At 41.4% G+C, this 18,780-nt stretch overlaps 1 protein-coding gene across 1 annotated transcript; it reads left to right on the forward strand.

Annotated features, from left to right (window-relative positions):
• Window positions 1-91: 91 nt before the first annotated feature.
• LOC135514255 (negative elongation factor B-like) lies at window positions 92-17,079 on the forward strand. Its single transcript, XM_064937609.1, has 13 exons — window positions 92-349; window positions 5,149-5,309; window positions 5,440-5,539; window positions 5,721-5,951; window positions 6,720-6,905; window positions 7,069-7,181; window positions 7,282-7,384; window positions 7,509-7,604; window positions 7,827-7,969; window positions 8,410-8,516; window positions 8,611-8,752; window positions 13,851-13,959; window positions 14,326-17,079. Exons 1-13 carry the CDS (start codon window positions 248-250, stop codon window positions 14,482-14,484), a joined length of 1,752 nt encoding a protein of 583 aa, XP_064793681.1. The 5' UTR covers window positions 92-247; the 3' UTR covers window positions 14,485-17,079.
• The last annotated feature ends 1,701 nt before the right edge of the window (window positions 17,080-18,780 follow it).

Consider the following 18,780-nt stretch of genomic DNA (forward strand, 5'->3'; position numbering starts at 1 on the left):
TTCTTGAAATGGTTGACGAAATCCGGGTTCCAATATGTCATTCTATGGAGAAGCGGAAATAATTGCGTTTCGGATTGTTTGTGCACATCGGCCTCTTTACTGGGTGCACTGCTTACATGAATCGTGCGTAAATTAGCTAAAAAATAAATTATCGAACTTGAAGTCATTCGTTTACGAATATATTGCATTATTCGCCCTATGTTTCTTTAATTAAATGTATGTGTAGTTATATCGTACACAATTGAAAATGTTTGCGGGCCTACCTGAACTTGGGATATCCAATGGCGAGGATCTAAAAGAAACACTGACTAACTGCACAGAGCCTCTGAAAGCCATTGACCAGTTTCAGGTAAGCTAAGTAGCTTTAGCTAACCACAGCTAAACATGATGATACTAGCGGATCTGCAAAGTGGTTCAAGTTATGCGTTGTGTTCATTATTGACCATAATTATAATTTAAGTGGGTAATTAACGTACCGCTGTCATTTAAACAACGTTAGTCCAATAGTCTTGCTCTAAAATAGCCGTACGTTACTCCTACTATATTTCAAGTATTCTATTTGTTGACGAATTGGCTCTAGCTGCCAAACACTCTACTAAACGTGAATCGATTCTCAATTGCGGTATGGTTCTAGAAACAAAGCCCTCTACTTTCATAGCCGGTTTTAACACCGTAGCAGCTGACATAATGTTTCAGTGACAACAAAGCAAAGACAGTATAGCCTTTAGATAGGTGGGTTAGCTGACGTCACAAAAACGATGTGCACACTTCAATGGGGCAGAAGTCCGTGAGTAGTTGTGATTCTGGATGGCCAGATAACGTTAGCTACCAACAATGAAACGGCCATGAAGGGACTCGTTTCATTTTGTTCATGATACCATGTCTTGTTTAGAGATATTTCATGTCAATGTTAATATGTAAAAAACAAATCAAATAGCTAGCTAACCAGCAACTGTAACGATGTATTTGAGACACGTGCTCATCGTGCAGATGTAAACTATATTTCGTCTCATATGTTTTTTTTGTTTGTTTTTTGTTGTTGTTTTTTTTTACATGTGAACAATCTAAACCAGTCCCATAGTTGCAAAATAAAATATTCCTCAACTGCTTGCCGTCGACTCCCATTTCTAGGTCTCAAGCTTCGATTCCGCTAGGTATTGACTCCTACGATTCAGTATTTTTGCAATGGAAGAATACGGCAAAGTTTCCATCTACTACGAGAACACAAACGTGCATCTTTCACAGCAAAGAAAGGGCAAGAGAGGACAGGGTTGTCAATTTAGCGACTTTGTTGCTATATTTAGCGATATTCAGACCCCTCTAGCGATACATGTTCAAAAGACTCGTATCGTTTTCAACGAGCAGAGGGTGCTGCGGTGGGCCCCCGCCTCCCGCTGTAAAAGCACCAGTCTCAACGTCCACAGTGAAGAGGCGACTCCTGGATCCTGGCCTTCTAGGCAGAGTTGCAAAGAAAAAGCCCTATCAGACTGGCGAGTAAAAAGAAAAGATTAAGATGGGCAAAAGAACAGACACTGGACAGGGGATTTCTGCCTAGAAGGCCAGCATCCCGGAGTCGCCTCTTCACTGTTGACGATTTTTTATTTTTTATCCGTTATTTTACCAGGTAAATTGACTGAGAACACGTTCTCATTTGCAGCGACGACCTGGGGAATAGTTACAGGGGAAAGGAGGGGGATGAAAGAGCCAATTGTAAACTGGGGATTATTAGGTGACCTTGATGGTTTGAGGGCCAGATTGGGAATTTAGCCAGGACACCGGGGTTAACACCCCTACTCGTACGATGAGACTGATGATTTAGAGGTACTAAACTCAGGGGGAAAAAGAAACATCCTCTCCCTGTCAACTGCGTTTATTTTCAGCAAATGTAATATTTTACAAATATTTCAGCAAATATTTGTATGAACATAACAAGATTCAACAACTGAAACATAAACGGAACAAGTTCTACAGACCTTTGACTAACATAAATGGAATAATATGTCCCTGAACAAAGGGGGGAGGTCAAAATCAAAGTAACAGTATCTGGTGTGGTCTCCAGTTGCATTAAGTACTGCAGTGCATCTCCTCCTCATGGACTGCACCAGATTTGCCTGTTTGTGCTGTGAGATGTTACCCCACTCTTCCACCAAGGCACCTGCAAGTTCTCAGACATTTCTGGGGGGGAATGGCCCGAGCCCTCTCCCTCCGACCCAACAGGTCCCAGACGTGCTCAATTGGATTGAGATCCGGGTTCTTCGCTGGCCATGGCAGAACACTGACATTCCTGTCTTGCAGGAAATCACACACAGAACGAGCAGTATGGCTGGTGGCATTGTCATGCTGGAGGGTCATGTCAGGATGAGCCTGCAGGTAGGATACCACGTGAGGGAGGAGGATGTCTTCCCTGTAACGCACAGCGTTGAGATTGCCTGCAATGACAAGAAGCTCAGTCCAATGATGCTGTGACACACTTCCCCAGACCATGACGGACGCTTCACCTCCAAATTGGACGATAAACAGGAATCCGATCATCACCCCTGATGAGACCAAATCGCGACTCGTCAGTGAAGAGCACTTTTTGCCAGTCCTGTCTGGTCCAGCGACAGTGGGTTTGTGCCCATAGGCGATGTTGTTGCCGGTGATGTCTGGTGAGGACCGGCCTTACAACAGGCCAAAAGCCCTCAGTCCAGCCTCTCTCAGCCTATTGCGGACAGTCTGAGCACTGATGGAGGGATTGTGCATTCCTGGTGTAACTCGGGCAGTTGTTGTTGCCATCCTGTACCTGTCCCACAGGTGTGATGCTCGGATGTACCGATCCTGTGCAGGTGTTGTTACACGTGGTCAGCCACTGGGAGGACGATCAGCTGTCCGTCCTGTCTCCCTTTAGCGCTGTCTAAGGTGTCTGTCTTAACGACCGTTCCACAGGTGCATGTTCATTTAATTGTTTATGGTTCATTGAACAAGCATGGGAAACGGTGTTTAAACCCTTTACAATGAACATCTGTGAAGTTATTAGGATTTTTATGATTTATTTTTGAAAGACAGGTTCCTGAAAAAGGGACGTTCATTTTTTTTTAGTTCATTTAAGCTACCAGTTGAGGACTTGTGAGGTGTCTGTTTCTCAAACTTGACACTCTAATGTACTTTTCCTCTTGCTTAGTTGTGCACCAGGGCCTCCCACTCTTCTTTCTATTCTGGTTAGAGCCAGTTTGCGCTGTTCTGTGAAGGGAGTAGTACACAGCGTTGTATGAGATCTTCAGTTTCTTGGCAATTTCTCGCATGGAATAGCCTTCATTTCTCAGAACAAGAATAGACTGAAGAGTTTCAGAAGATAGTTCTTGTTTCTGGACATTGTGAGCCTGTAATTGAACCCACAAATGCCGACGCTCCAGATACTCAACTAGTCTAAAGAAGGCCAGTATTAATGCTTCTTTAACCAGGACAACAGTTTTCAGCTTTGCTAACATAATTGCAAAAGGGTTTTCCAATGATCAATTAGCCTTTTAAAATGATAAACTTGGATTAGCTAACACAACGTGCCATTGGAACACAGGACTGATGGTTGCTGAGAATAGGCCTCTGTACGCCTATGTAGATATTCCATTTAATAATCTGCCCTTTCCAGCTACAATAGTCATTTACAACATTAACAATGTCTACACTGTATTTCTGATCAATTTGATGTTATTTTAGTGGACAAAAAATGTGCTTTTCTTTCAAAAACAAGGAAATATCTGTGACCCTGAACTTTTGAACAGTATTGTGTGTGTGTGTATAGTTGACAGCAAAATCCAAGCCATGAGGTCAAAGGAATTGTCTGTAGAGCTCTGCGACAGGATTGTGTCGATGCACAGATCTGGGGAAAGGTACCAAAACATGTCTGCAGCATTGATGCTCCCAAGGACACAGTGGCCTCCATTTTTCTTAAATGGAAGAAGTTCCAGTGAGCAATCAGGGGAGAAGAGCCTTCCTTGGTCAGGGAGGTGACCAAGAACTAGATGGTCACTCTGACAGAGCTTCAGAGTTTCTCTGTGGAGATGGGAGAACCTTCCTGAAGGGCAACCTTCTCTGCAGCATTCCACCAATCAATCCTTTATGGTTTAGTAGCCAGACGGAAGCCACTCATCAGTAAAAGGCACATGACAGCCCGCTTGATGAAACCAAGATTCAACTCTTTGGCCTGAATGCCAAGCGTCACGTCTGGAGAAAACCCGGCACCATCCGAACGGGGAAGCATGGTGGTGGCTGCATCATGCTGTGGGGGACGTTTTTCAGCAGCAGGGACTGGGAGACGAGTCAGGATCGAGGGAAAGATGAACGGAGCAAAGTACAGAGAGATCCTTAATGAAAGTCTGAGGTCCTGAGCAGGTTGAGTCGAAGGTTCACCTTCAAACAGGACAACGACCCTAAGCACAGAGCCAAGAACTGAAGGGTGGCTTCGGGAGAAGTCTCTGAATGTCCTTCAGTGGCCCAGCCAGATCCCAGACTTAAACCTGAAGAGACCTGAACATAACTGTTCAGCGACGCTCCCCATCCAACCTGACAGAGCCTGAGAGGATCTGCAGACAAGAATGGTAGAAACTCCTCATAGAGGTGTGCAAAGCTTGTAGCGTCATACTCAAGAAGAGCTGTAATTGCTGCCAAAGGTGCTTCAACAAAGTACTGCATAAAGGGTGTGAATTCTTTATATAAATGTAGTGTGTGTGTGTGTATGTGTGTGTGTGTGTGTGTGTGTGTGTGTGTGTGTGTGTGTGTGTGTGATATATATCACACACACACTTGAATATTTTTTTATTGAGAAATGCAATGGTGGCCGCTGTGCAACTTAGAAATAGCCCATAAAATGCCACCTGTGACCAATACATTTTCACCCACGTCTTTGTTTTCAAAGTAGCACAATTTGACCTGGCTAGCTAGCTATGTGTTAACTAATGTTATTTGAATGACGAGACCTATGCTCACTAACCACTTAACTCATAATTATTGTTACTAATTAACACAACGTTTAGATTGATCCTCTACTTAGCAACCTCCCTGAGTATAAATTACAATAAAATATCACTGCTTCAATTTATCAAATGAATAACACCACTATTTCACTGCATTGATTATTATCTTACCGCCGGTCTGATAATGTGCTGTTTGCAGACAGAAAATGGCATTTTGTTGCCAACTCTTCAGTCAGCTCTTCCCTTCCTGGACCTTCACGGGACTCCTCGATTGGAGTTTCACCAGTCGGTCTTTGACGAGCTTCGTGACAAGTTGATGGAGCGAGTCGCCACTATCGCAGAGGGCAAGGATGAGGAACGGTGCGACATCTCTTTACATATGTATAGCTGGCTAATAGTTAGCTAGTAAACACCAGGTCTGTATTGCGAAATCATCCGTTTAAACCGTTGTACATGATTGATTGTTTGTGTATTCCACCTCCCTCTACAGTTATGGTAAACTTGAAGAGCTTCTAGAGAAGAGTTTTCCACTGGTGAAGATGCCCTCCATTCAGCCAGTGGTCATGCAGGTTCTGAAACATCTTCCAAAGGTATGTCTCTGTCTTCCCACCATACTTTTAGTGAATGCACCTTTTAACCCGCAATGCAGATCTTTTCTATTTATAGTTGTTTGCACCTGCCATTGGCCATGTTTTCTCTCTTCAAAACACTGGTATCCTATCACAGCTCAGTATTTGAAATGTATTTCCTGACTGACTTTGCAATGAACAGGTTCCAGAGAAAAAGCTGAAGCTTGTAATGGCTGATAAGGAACTGTATAAGGTCTGTGCTGTTGAGGTAAAGAGGCAGATCTGGCAGGACAACCAGGCTCTCTTCGGGGATGAGGTTTCGCCCCTGCTCAAGCAGTATATTGTGGAGAAGGAGGCAGCACTTTTCAGCAGTGATCTCTCTATTCTGCACAACTTCTTCAGCCCCTCCCCCAAAGCAAGACGCCAAGGAGAGGTGAGCCACCCGAGTACATCTGGACCTTTTCATTGCCTTTTGATTCCCAATAGATTCTGTTCACATTCCAGTAAGGATTTGTTTTGATTAGGGCCAGGAGCCTGTTATAAAAAAAAAATTTTTTTTTACTAGTCAATCAACCTTTTGTCTATGAACTCCGAAGAGAGTTGGGTGTGTTTGAGGTGTGGTGGAAATTCTAACAGAGTGAGAGAGACTTGGTCATTTCGTCAAACAATCATCTTTATTCAGTATCAATTAATTATTGCAATAATGAGGCTAACCTTTACTCAAATGCACAGTACTATATATATAGCTGACTCTCTAACTATGCTCAGCCATGGTTAGTTCAATCTCCCTCATGCAGACCAAGAAGCATCATAAGGCACTCTGGGTTCATCCTGTTGTTATCTGCACGTGGGTTGTTGTCTTAACCACACCCCGGCTTACTTTCCCAGATGCATAAGTGATTTAGAGACAATGAGGAATTGTTCTAAACTCCTCCTGGCTATCTCTATCTCGGTTACACCCACCACATCTTGTCTATGTAATGCGGTCTTTAACTCATTTGTCAGCTCAAGCCATCTCTAGTGACCATACGCCCAGATTAGCTGCAGGGAACTAGAGTGGAAGCCATGAATACGCAGACACAAACAGCACAGAAATGTCTTCCTATATGAGAAGTATTAATTGCTAACTATTAATATCAAATCAGGTAAATATGTAATTTTTCTCTCACAGAGGCTAACCCTTTTTCTGTTTCATGTACAGGTAGTCTTGAAGTTGACCCAGATGATTGGGAAGAATGTGAAACTGTATGACATGGTACTTCAGTTCCTGCGAACCCTCTTCCTGCGTACGCGTAACGTCCACTATTGCACCCTGCGTGCAGAGCTGCTCATGTCCCTCCATGACCTGGACATCAGTGAGATCTGTTCAGTAGACCCCTGCCACAAGGTATGCTCAATTCCTAGGAAAGAGACGCTGCAACTGATCTGAGTTGCCTTCTTCTGTAGGCAAACTGAAACAGAAATCGTATTGATTTCAAAAAGCATGCAAATACGGTGGTGAATGTTCTGCATGCTGATGCAGAGTGCCGTATTTATGTCTGTCTTGGCAGTTCACCTGGTGCTTGGATGCCTGTATCCGTGAGAAGTTTGTGGATGCCAAGCGAGCCCGGGAATTGCAAGGTTTTCTGGATGGAGTGAAGAAAGGACAGGAGCAAGTACTTGGGTGAGAAAAGAAGAGTGGAGGAAATGTGATCGAACATGGCTTATGATTGTAGGATTCATAAAAAGATGTGACAAATGTTGTGGGTCTTCTTGCTTTCCAGGGACCTGTCCATGATCCTGTGCGACCCATTTGCCTGTAACACCCTGGTTTTGAGTACGGTCCGAAACTTGCAAGAATTGCTCAGCCAGGACGCTCTACCCAGAGTAAGACGTTCAATGTTGTCTTTTGTGGTCTTAATGTTCTTTCTATCCATTTCTATATTCTGTCAATGCTATGGGGAAACCTACTGCCACTACTGAAGAGAGATATTTCTGTGGGAATGAACAGGACAGTCCAGACCTGATGCTGCTGCTTAGAATGCTGTCTCTTGGACAAGGGGCTTGGGATATGATTGACAGCCAAGTCTTTAAAGAGCCCAGATTGGTATGTATTCACTTCTTGTTTCCACTAGTATTATTTTATAATCATGTGTTTTTCTTCAGTGAGTTAACGGGTGTAATATATTTCTTATGCGCTACACAGTAACAATAGTTTGACTCACAGAGCTGGAAAACAACCTCTTTACAATTACCACTGCTAGATGGTGTAGATGTGACGTAACCAGCCAAGGCAGAGACTCATCATATTTGATTCGTTCCCCCTCAGGAACTGGAGGTTGTAACCCGTTTTCTACCAGCCATGTTGTCAGTAGTTGTGGACGACTACACCTTCACCGTAGAACAGAAGCTCCCCAGTGAGGAGAAGACCTCCCTCACTTATCCCACAGCCCTGCCCGATGCCTTCAACAAGTAATCACTGGGATGGGCTGTCACACAGGGGATGGGGTTAGAACGGAACATGTTACTTTGGTAGACTTTGTATGGCTCTAATTAAATGTTTTATACAAATATAGAATGTAAAACACGTCGTATTGATATTCAAAAATATACATATATTTATTTTATTTAACCTTTATTTTACTAGGAAAGTCAGTTAGGAACAAATTCTTATTTACAATGACGGCCTAGGAACAGTGGGTTAACTGCCTTGTTCAGGGGCAGAACGACCAATTATTTTTTATTTTTCTTGTCAGCTCGGCGTTTCGGTTACTGGCCCAATGCTCTAACCACTTTGCTACCTGCCGCCTCCATGTAAATTTAAATTGTCAATATTATGTACATGAGAGCTTTATGTTTAATGCGTTTCAATGAGAAGCCTCTGATTTAAAGTGAGTTCTCCTTTGCCCTAGGTACCTGCAGGAGAACAGGGTGGCATGTGAGATAGGTCTGTACTACACCCTCCACATTGCCAAGCAGAGGAACAAGAATGCCTTACAACGGTTACTTCCCGCTTTGGGTAGGTTCTGTACTTGTTTTGCCACAGGTTAATAATAGAAGGAAATAAATACTGTTGTTATCCTGGCTCTCAACATTTTTTAATTTAACTGCAGTGGAGACCCACAACGAAATGGCCTTTGGGGACATCTTCCTGCACCTTCTGACAGGGCACCTCACCTTGCTCTCTGATGAGTTTGGGACTGAAGAGTTCTGCTCTGCCGTGTTTGATGGCTTTCTGCTCGCCTCTTTCTCCAGGTCGGTCTTGTCATGGGACGTACAGGAGATTACTGTAAATATTGCATTTGAAACTGATGGAAATCTTTACTGCACATTTATGAAATCTGTGACATTGAAGTAGAATACTGTACTCACAATAGGCAAAAAAACAGCTATAGATTTCTCAATAATGGCTGATGCAAAAAAGGCTTTCGACCGTCTTGAATGGACCTTTCTATTCAAAACATTGGAAGCTTTACACTTTTCATCTGAAGTAACACATTTTATAAAAAAATATACAAAAAATGTGTATAAATGTCCTAAAGCGAAAATATATATAAAATAATACATTATCTGATGGAATTGCTTTAGAAAGGAACACAATACAGAGATGTCCTCCCTCACCCTCCTGTTTCACTGGCAATTGAACCTCTTGTAGAAAGAATTAGACAGGACCCAAACATAACCGGTACTTGTAAACATTAATATAAATAATATTGCAGATGGTCTACTAATATACCTGACCAATATTGCCCCCTTTTCAAAAAATATTTGCAGAATACAAAAAAAATGTCAGGAAATGAACGTGGGAAGAAAATGAAATGGCAATAGGAAGAAAATAAAACTTAAGATCTACAGAAATCCTTTAAGTATACCACAAAAAAATATGAAATGCTTAGGATCCTTAACGAGTGACAACAAAGTATATTGTTGAGTAATTCCATTACTCAACAATATGAAAGCAGATCTACTTAAAATGAATAATCTTCCCATAAATCTTACAGGTAGAGTAAACCTCTTTAGAATGGCATGGTTGACAAAGTTTAAAAAAATGTATTTTCGGTAATACTAATTACCCCACTGAAGACATTGTCTTTTAAAAAGTATACTTGGTCATAAGACTTTACAGTGCATTTGCAAAGTATTCAGATCCCTTGACTTTCCCACATTTTTGTTACGTTACAGCCTTATTGTAAAATGTATACTTTGAAGATTTTTTTTAATCTACACGCAATACCCCATAATGACAAAGGAAAAACTGATTATTATACATTTTTGCAAATGTATTAAACATTTAAAAACGGACATATAATTTACATAAGTATTCAGACCCTTTACTCAGTACTTTGTTGAAGGAACTTTTTGTAGCAATTACAGCCTCAAGTCTTCTTGGGTATGTCGCTACAAGCTTGCCACACCTGTATTTGGGGAGTTTCTCCCATTCTTCTCTGCAGATCCTCTCAAGCTCTGTCAGATTGGATGGGGAACGTCACTGCACAGCTATTTTCAGGTCCGGGCTCTGGCTGGGCCACTCAGGGACATTCAGAGATTTGTCCCGAAGCCACTCCTGCTTTGTCTTTGCTGTGTGCTTTGGGTCGTTGTCCTGTTGGAAGGTGAACCTTCACCTTTGCTCCGTTCATCTTTCCTTCGATCCTGACTAGTCTCCAAGTCCCTGCCGCTGAAAAACATCCCCACAGCATGATGCTGCCACCACCAGGTTTCATCAATCTACACACAATACACCATAATGACGCAAAAACAGATTTATTTTCTGTGTGCAAATTTATACAAAATGCATCCTGTTTCCATTGATCATCCTTCAGATGTTTTTACAACTTGATTAGAGTCCACTTGTGGTAAATTCAAATGATTGGTCATGACTTGGAAAGGCCCACCTGTCTATAAGGTCCCACAGTGGACGTCAGAGCAAAAACCAAGCCATGAATTGTCCGACTTCAACTGCATGGATGGATGGATGGATGGTTGAAGTCGGAAGTTTACATACACCTTAGCCAAATACATTTAAACTACATTTTTCACAATTCCTGACAAGTAAAAATGCCCTGTTTTAGGTCAGTTTGGATAACCACTTTATTTTAAGAATGTGAAATGTCAGAATAATAGTAGAGAGAACGATTTATTTTAGCTTTTATTTCTTTCATCACATTCCCAGTGGGTCTGAAGTTTACATACACTGAATTATTATTTGGTAGCATTGCCTTTAAATTGTTTAACTTAGGTCAAACGTTTCGGGTAGCCTTCTACAAGCTTCCCACAGTAAGATGGGTGAATTTTGGTCCATTCCTCCTTACAGAGCTGGTGTAACTGAGTCAGGTTTGTAGGCCTCCTTGCTTGCACACGCTTTTTCAGTTCTTCCCACACATTTTCTATAGGATTGAGCCCAGGGCTTTGTGATGGCCATTCCAATACCTTAACTTTGTTGTCCTTAAGCCATTTTGCCAATTTGGAAGTATGCTTGGAGTCATTGTCCATTTGGAAGACCCATTTGCGACCAAGCTTTAACTTCCTGACTGATGTCTTGAGATGTTGCTTCAATATATCCTCATAATTTTCTTTCCTCATGATACCATCTATTTTGTGAAGTACACCAGTCCCTCCTGCAGCAAAGCACCCCCACAACATGATGCTGCAACCCCTGTGCTTCACGGTTGGGATGGTGGTCTTCGGCTTGCAAGCCCCCCTTTTCCTCCAAACATAATGATGGTCATTATGGCCAAACAGTTCTATTTTTGTTTCATCAGACCAGAGGACATTTCTCCAAAAAGTATCATCTTTGTCCCCATGTGCAGTTGCAACCCGTAGTCTGGCTTTTTTATGGCGGTTTTAGAGCAGTGGCTTCTTCCTTGCTGAGCGGCAATTCAGGTTATGTCGATTATAGGACTCGTTTTACTGTGATATAGATACTTTTATACCCGTTTCCTCCAGCATCTTCAAGGTCCTTTGCTGTTCTGGGATTGATTTGCACTTTTCGCACCAAAGTACGTTCATCTCTAGGAGGCAGAATGCGTCTCCTTCCTGAGCGGTATGACGGCTGCGTGGTCCCATGGTGTTTATACTTGCGTACTATTGTTTGTACAGATGAACGCCGTTTGGAAATTGCTCCCAATGATGAACCAGACTTGTGGAGGTCTACCATTTTTTTTCTGATGTCTTGGCTGATTTCTTTTGATTTTCCAATGATGTCATGCAAAGAGGCACTTAGTTTAAAGGTAGGCCTTGAAATACATACACAGGTACACCTCCAATTGACTCAAATGATGTCAATTAGCCTACCAGAAGCTTCTAAAGCCATGACATCATTTTCTGGAATTTTCCAAGCTGTTTAAAGGCACAGTCAACTTAGTGTATGTAACTTCTGACCCACTGGAATTGTGACAGTGAATTATAAGTGAAATAATCTGTCTGTAAACAATTGTTGGAAAAATGACTTGTGTCATGCACAATGTAGATGTCCTAACCGACTTGCCAAAACTATAGTGAGTTAACAAGACATTTGTGGAGTGGTTGAAAAACGAGTTATAATGACTCCAACCTAAGTGTATGTAAACTTCCGACTTCAACTGTGTGTGTATATGTATGTATGTGTGTGTGTATATATATATATATATATAGTGCCTTGCGAAAGTATTTGGCCCCCTTGAACTTTGCGACCTTTTGCACATTTCAGGCTTCAAACATAAAGATATAAAATTGTATTTTTTTGTGAAGAATCAACAACAAGTGGGACACAATCATGAAGTGGAACGACATTTATTGGATATTTCAAACTTTTTTAACAAATCAAAAACTGAACAATTGGGCGTGCAAAATTATTCAGCCCCCTTAAGTTAATACTTTGTAGCGCCACCTTTTGCTGCGATTACAGCTGTAAGTCGCTTGGGGTATGTCTCTATCAGTTTTGCACATCGAAAGACTGAAATTTTTTCCCATTCCTCCTTGCAAAACAGCTCGAGCTCAGTGAGGTTGGATGGAGAGCATTTGTGAACAGCAGTTTTCAGTTCTTTCCACAGATTCTCGATTGGATTCAGGTCTGGACTTTGACTTGGCCATTCTATTTTTGAACCATTCCATTGTAGATTTTGCTTTATGTTTTGGATCATTGTCTTGTTGGAAGACAAATCTCCGTCCCAGTCTCAGGTCTTTTGCAGACTCCATCAGGTTTTCTTCCAGAATGGTCCTGTATTTGGCTCCATCCATCTTCCCATCAATTTTAACCATCTTCCCTGTCCCTGCTGAAGAAAAGCAGGCCCAAACCATGATGCTGCCACCACCATGTTTGACAGTGGAGATGGTGTGTTCAGGGTGATGAGCTGTGTTGCTTTTACGCCAAACATAACGTTTTGCATTGTTGCCAAAAAGTTCAATTTTGGTTTCATCTGACCAGAGCACCTTCTTCCACATGTTTGGTGTGTCTCCCAGGTGGCTTGTGGCAAACTTTAAACAACACTTTTTATGGATATCTTTAAGAAATGGCTTTCTTCTTGCCACTCTTCCATAAAGGCCAGATTTGTGCAATATACGACTGATTGTTGTCCTATAGACAGTCTCCCACCTCAGCTGTAGATCTCTGCAGTTCATCCAGAGTGATCATGGGCCTCTTGGCTGCATCTCTGATCAGTCTTCTCCTTGTATGAGCTGAAAGTTTAGAGGGATGGCCAGGTCTTGGTAGATTTGCAGTGGTCTGATACTCCTTCCATTTCAATATTATCGCTTGCACAGTGCTCCTTGGGATGTTTAAAGCTTGGGAAATCTTTTTGTATCCAAATCCGGCTTTAAACCTCTTCACAACAGTATCTCGGACCTGCCTGGTGTGTTCCTTGTTCTTCATGATGCTCTCTGCGCTTTTAACGGACCTCTGAGACTATCACAGTGCAGGTGCATTTATACGGAGACTTGATTACACACAGGTGGATTGTATTTATCATCATTAGTCATTTAGGTCAACATTGGATCATTCAGAGATCCTCACTGAACTTCTGGAGAGAGTTTGCTGCACTGAAAGTAAAGGGGCTGAATAATTTTGCACGCCCAATTTTTCAGTTTTTGATTTGTTAAAGTTTGAAATATCCAATAAATGTTGTTCCACTTCATGATTGTGTCCCACTTGTTGTTGATTCTTCACAAAAAAATACAGTTTTTTATCTTTATGTTTGAAGCCTGAAATGTGCAAAAGGTCGCAAAGTTCAAGGGGGCCAAATACTTTCGCAAGGCACTATATATATATATAATGAATGATTGACTGACTGAATACAGCACTTCCTATACAGATGGTTACATATTTTGCCTTATCTCATGAAACCCATAACTCCCTGACATATATTTTTGTGTATTCCAGTAAAGAGAATGTCCACAGACACACCCTACGCCTGTTGCTTCACCTTCACCACAAAGTGTTGCCGTCTTGTGTGGAGACCTTACTGAAAACCCTGGAACCCCCAAAACAGGTGGGCAAGCTGCCATTTGGATTTCTTTTTTTTTGTAGCTTGAAACAGGTTCCGAACAATGCATGTCATTGAGACATCTGATTAACTTATGATGTAATCATGCATTTTCCGCATGAGAACATTATATTAACTGCATAAGCTCAGTGATTGAGGTTAGATTCATATTTCTAGTATGTGGCTCACAGTGGGTGTTGTATATTTTTATTCATTTTTTACTCCACCTGTGGCTTGTACTGTAACTAAAGTCAGCATTTTTCTGGTTATGTCACAAAGTCAGGGACATAGGAAACTCCTGGCCCTATGACATAGCTACTGTATTTCCATATTGCTCATTCTCTGTTCTCTGTGCTTGTCTGGTGTCTATAGAGCAGTGACCAGGTGAAGGAGTTGTACACCCAGCTGACAGAGAAACTGGAGGCCCAAAAGAAGAGTCCTGCCCAGCCAGACGAAGCCCCCTCTCTTGACCTGGGGCTCCATCCTGTTACAGTGCCCACGACAGCCTCCACTCCAACCACACCACTTTGAGAGGAGGAGGTAGGACGTATCGAAAGAAACAAACCTCGCGGTTTGAAAAAAGGATGCTGATATTACATGTAGAATTGAGGTCGGCTCATGAAAACGTAAAAAAAAAAAACTGCATAATGAACATTACAATATGCAATTTCCTCTATGGTTACTATGGTCAAGGTTTAGTTTGTTTTCTAATGCTTGGTTATTTTTTAAATGTATTTTTAAGGAAGGGGGCAGTCCCACTCCTTTTGTCATTTGTTTTGCTTTATTGAAGAGATGGTAAAGTGTATGAAGACGGAGGCTGGACCAAACGGGCCACAGTGCTTGTTTTATTTTAAAGCGGTCTATTTTTAAGCAGTCTTCCAGCTTTACAAATGTAATTCGATGGCAGTTATTACTTTTATTAATATGTAGTCTTGCTGAATTATTGTTCAAAGTATGTTTTAATATGTACTGTAGCTATCTATCTAGACTGAATGTCAATGTGTGTAGGCCTACTGTTTGGTTTGTGTCAGTGGTGAAACAAGCTGTAAATAAAATCACTATTTAGAAATTAAGTCCCAAAATATTTTCAAACATTAAAGTTGCCAAAGGAAGCAATATGACTAGTACAGGAATTAAGTAATCAAACATACAGTACCAGTCAAAAGTTTGGAAACACCTACTCATTCAAGAGTTTCTTTATTTTTACTATTTTCTACGTTGTAGAATAATAGGAAAGACATCAAAACTATAAAATGACACGTACAATGTGGAGAACAAGTATTTGACACACTCCCGATTTTGCAGGTTTTCCTACTTACAAAGCATGTAGAGGTCTGTAATTTTTATCATATGTACACTTCAACTGTGAGAGACGGAATCTAAAACAAAAATCCAGAAAATCACATTGTATGATTTTTAAGTAATTAATTCGCGTTGTGCTTTGCTTATTTTAGCTGTTCTTGCCGTAATATGGCCTTGACCCTATTTGGTGAAATACCATCTTCCTTTTATACCACCCTACCTTTTGTCACAACACAACTGATTGACTCAAACGCATTAAGAAGTAAAGAAATTCCACGAATTAACTTTTAACAAGATACACCTGTTAATTGAAATGCATTCCAGGTGACCGACTACCTTATGAAGCAAGCTGAGAGAATTCCAAGTGTGTGCAAAGCTGTCAAGGCAAAGGGTGGCTACTTTGAAGAATCTAAAATATATTTTGAATTAACACTTTTTTTTGGTTGCTACATGATTTCATGTGTTATTTCATAGTTTTGATGTCTTCACTATTATTCTACAATGTAGAAAATATAAAAAAATTAAGAAAAAACCTTGAAGGAGTAGGTGTGTCCTTCAGGAATGTGTGTGTATATTAATGAATGACTGAATACAGCACTTCCTATACAAATGGTGTTGAAGTTTATATACTCCTTAGCCAAATACATTTAAACTCAGTTTTTCACAATTCCTGACATTTAATCCTAGTAAAAATTCCCTGTCTTAGGTCAGTTAGGATCACCATTTTTATTTTAAGAATGTGAAATGTCAGAATAATAGTAGAGAATTATTTATTTCAGCTTTTACTTCTTTCATCACATTCCCAGTCAGTCAGAAGTTTACACACACTCAATTAGTATTTGGTAGCATTGCCTTTAAATGGTTTAACTTGGGACAAACGTGTTGGGTAGCCTTCCACAAGCTTCCCACAATATGTTGGGTGAATTTTGGCCCATTCCTCCTGACAGAGCTGGTGTAACTGAGTCAGGTTTGTAAGCCTCCTTGCTCGCACACACTTTTTCAGTTCTTTCCACACACTTTCTATAGGATTGAGCCCGGTGCAGAGTTGTTAACAACCCTACGGTGCTTGGTTGGTGCCAGGTTTCCTCCAGACGTGACGCTTGCCATTCAGGCCAAGGAGTTCAATCTTGGTTTTATCAGACCAGAGAATCTTGTTTCTTATGGTCAGAGTTCTTTAGGTGTCTTTTGGGAAAACTCTAAGTGGGCTGTCATGTGCCTTTTTTTATTGATGAGTGGCTTCTGTCTGGACACTACCATGAAGGCCTGATTGATGGAGTGCTGCAGAGATGGTTGTCCTTCTGGAAGGTTCTCCCATCTCCACAGAGGTGCTCTGTCAGTGAGGTCACCTCCTAGGCCCTTCTCCCACGATTGCTCAGTTTGGCTGGGCGGCCAGCTCTAGGAAGACTCTTGGTGGTTCCAAGCTTCTTTCATTGAAGAATGATGGAGGCCCCTGTGTTCTTTGAGACCTTCAATGCTGCAGAAATGTTTTGGTACCCTTCCCCAGATCTGTGGCTTGACACAATCCTGTCTCTGAGCTCTACGGACAATTCCTTCGACCTCACGGCTTTGTTTTTGCTCTGACATGCACTGGCAAATGTGTGATTATATGGACAGGTGTGTGCCTTTCCAAATTCTTACAAATATATTTTTTATAACGTTTTTAAATAAATTTGCAGAAATGTCTAAACCTGTTTTCACATTGTCATTATGGGGTGTTGTGTGTAGATTTGCTGAAGATTTGAAATCAAATTTAATCCAATTTAGAATACAGCTGTAACGTAACTGTGGGGAAAGTAAATTTGTCTGAATACTTTCCGTAGACACTGTATGCATGTATGTATATGACTGTGGTGGGTAGGGCCTAAATTTGTACATTTATAGGTCGTCTTTTATTGTCTCGTCATCAAAATTCAGACTGAACTTTGTTGCAGGTGCGTGGTAACAATTGAATAACGTGAAAAAAAATAAGAAACCCGTCAAAGGAAGTGACAAAGGTTCAAGTTAAGCTCAGTGAGGTTATAATGAAGGAGATTCTTGGCTCGGACTTCACAGCCATAGACGACACAATCAACCAATCCATTGGGTAATACAGAGACTTCCTACAAGCAACAAAGATCAAGATATATCAGCGAGAAAGAGGACTACCAGCTCAACCAGGAAGGCCCAAGGACGGGAGCACCGAGAGGCCGACATAGGCACGCACCACTGACCGGGGGGGGGGGGCAGAGACTCGGACACAGACTCGGCATCCACTGAGAGCAAATTCCCTACAGACAGCGACTCCAGCTACCATTTTTTGTTGTTGCTGAAAGCACTACAACAAGGCTCCAAAAGTAAACTATGCAGGAGAGGCAAGTGGTCAGAGGGGACCAGGAACACCGGCCGTGGACACGGAGCTACAGCATAATCGATAAGAAACCTCTCCAAAAACAAAAAAGCTCACTGATGCACAAGGCTCAGTCTTATCTCAGGGCCTCTTTTGTACCTACATGTACAGACAAACCATTTGTTACGGAAGTATATGTGTTAATTCTTTCGCAAGATTAAACTTAAATGTGTTTTCCCAAAATAATGTTTCTAGCCTAGAAACCTAACAACAAATAACTTTACTCATTTTAAGCCCCAAAGCAAATTCTGTCCCATGGTTAACAACCCCTCAAATAATACCTGTTGTAGGTTAGTTGAACAAGAAGCCATGTCTGTATATACAATAAAAGGAAACCATATTCAGAAGAACCTCACCAGGATAGACAAAGTAATGAAAGACTCATCATTGGTTATCAAACCTGCAGACAAGGGGGGTGCTGTGGTCTTAGACTATGAAAAATACAAAGAACCGATTCAGAGACAACTTTAATAATGAACTTTTATATAGAACAATTAGTGTTGGTCCTACACATGTGTTCCAAAGGTATATTAGCTCAAATCTGAGAGAAAAAGGCGCAGCACACCAATATCAAAACCTCATGCCAACTGTAAAGTATGGTGGAGGGAGCATCATGGTTTGGGGCTGCTTTGCTGCCTCAGGGCCTGAACAGCTTCCTATCATTGACAGAAAAATGAATTCCCAAGACATTTTGCAGGAGAATGTTAGGCTATCTGTCCGCCAGTTGAAGCTCAACAGAAGTTGGGTGATGCAACAGAACAACAACCCAAAACACAGTAGTAAATTAACAACAAAATTGCTTCAACAGAAGAAAATACGCCTTCTGGAGTGGCCCAGTCCGAGTCCTGACCTCAACCCGATTGAGATGCTGTGGAATGACCTCAATCACAGTTCAGACCAGACCTCCCAAGAATATTGCTGAACTGAAACAATTTTGTAAAGAGGAATGGTCCAAAATTCCTCCTGACCGTTGTGCAGGTCTGATCCGCAACTATAGAAAACGTTTGTTTGAGGTTATTGCTGCCAAAGGAGGGTCAACCAGTTATTACATCCAAGGGGTCACACAATTTTTCTTGCCACTGTAATTCAGGTTTGATGATGAATACTACTTCCACACAAATTAAATGGTCGATGGGCTC

The sequence above is a fragment of the Oncorhynchus masou genome, chromosome 25, assembly GCF_036934945.1.
Source record: "Oncorhynchus masou masou isolate Uvic2021 chromosome 25, UVic_Omas_1.1, whole genome shotgun sequence".
Taxonomy (NCBI): domain Eukaryota; kingdom Metazoa; phylum Chordata; class Actinopteri; order Salmoniformes; family Salmonidae; genus Oncorhynchus; species Oncorhynchus masou.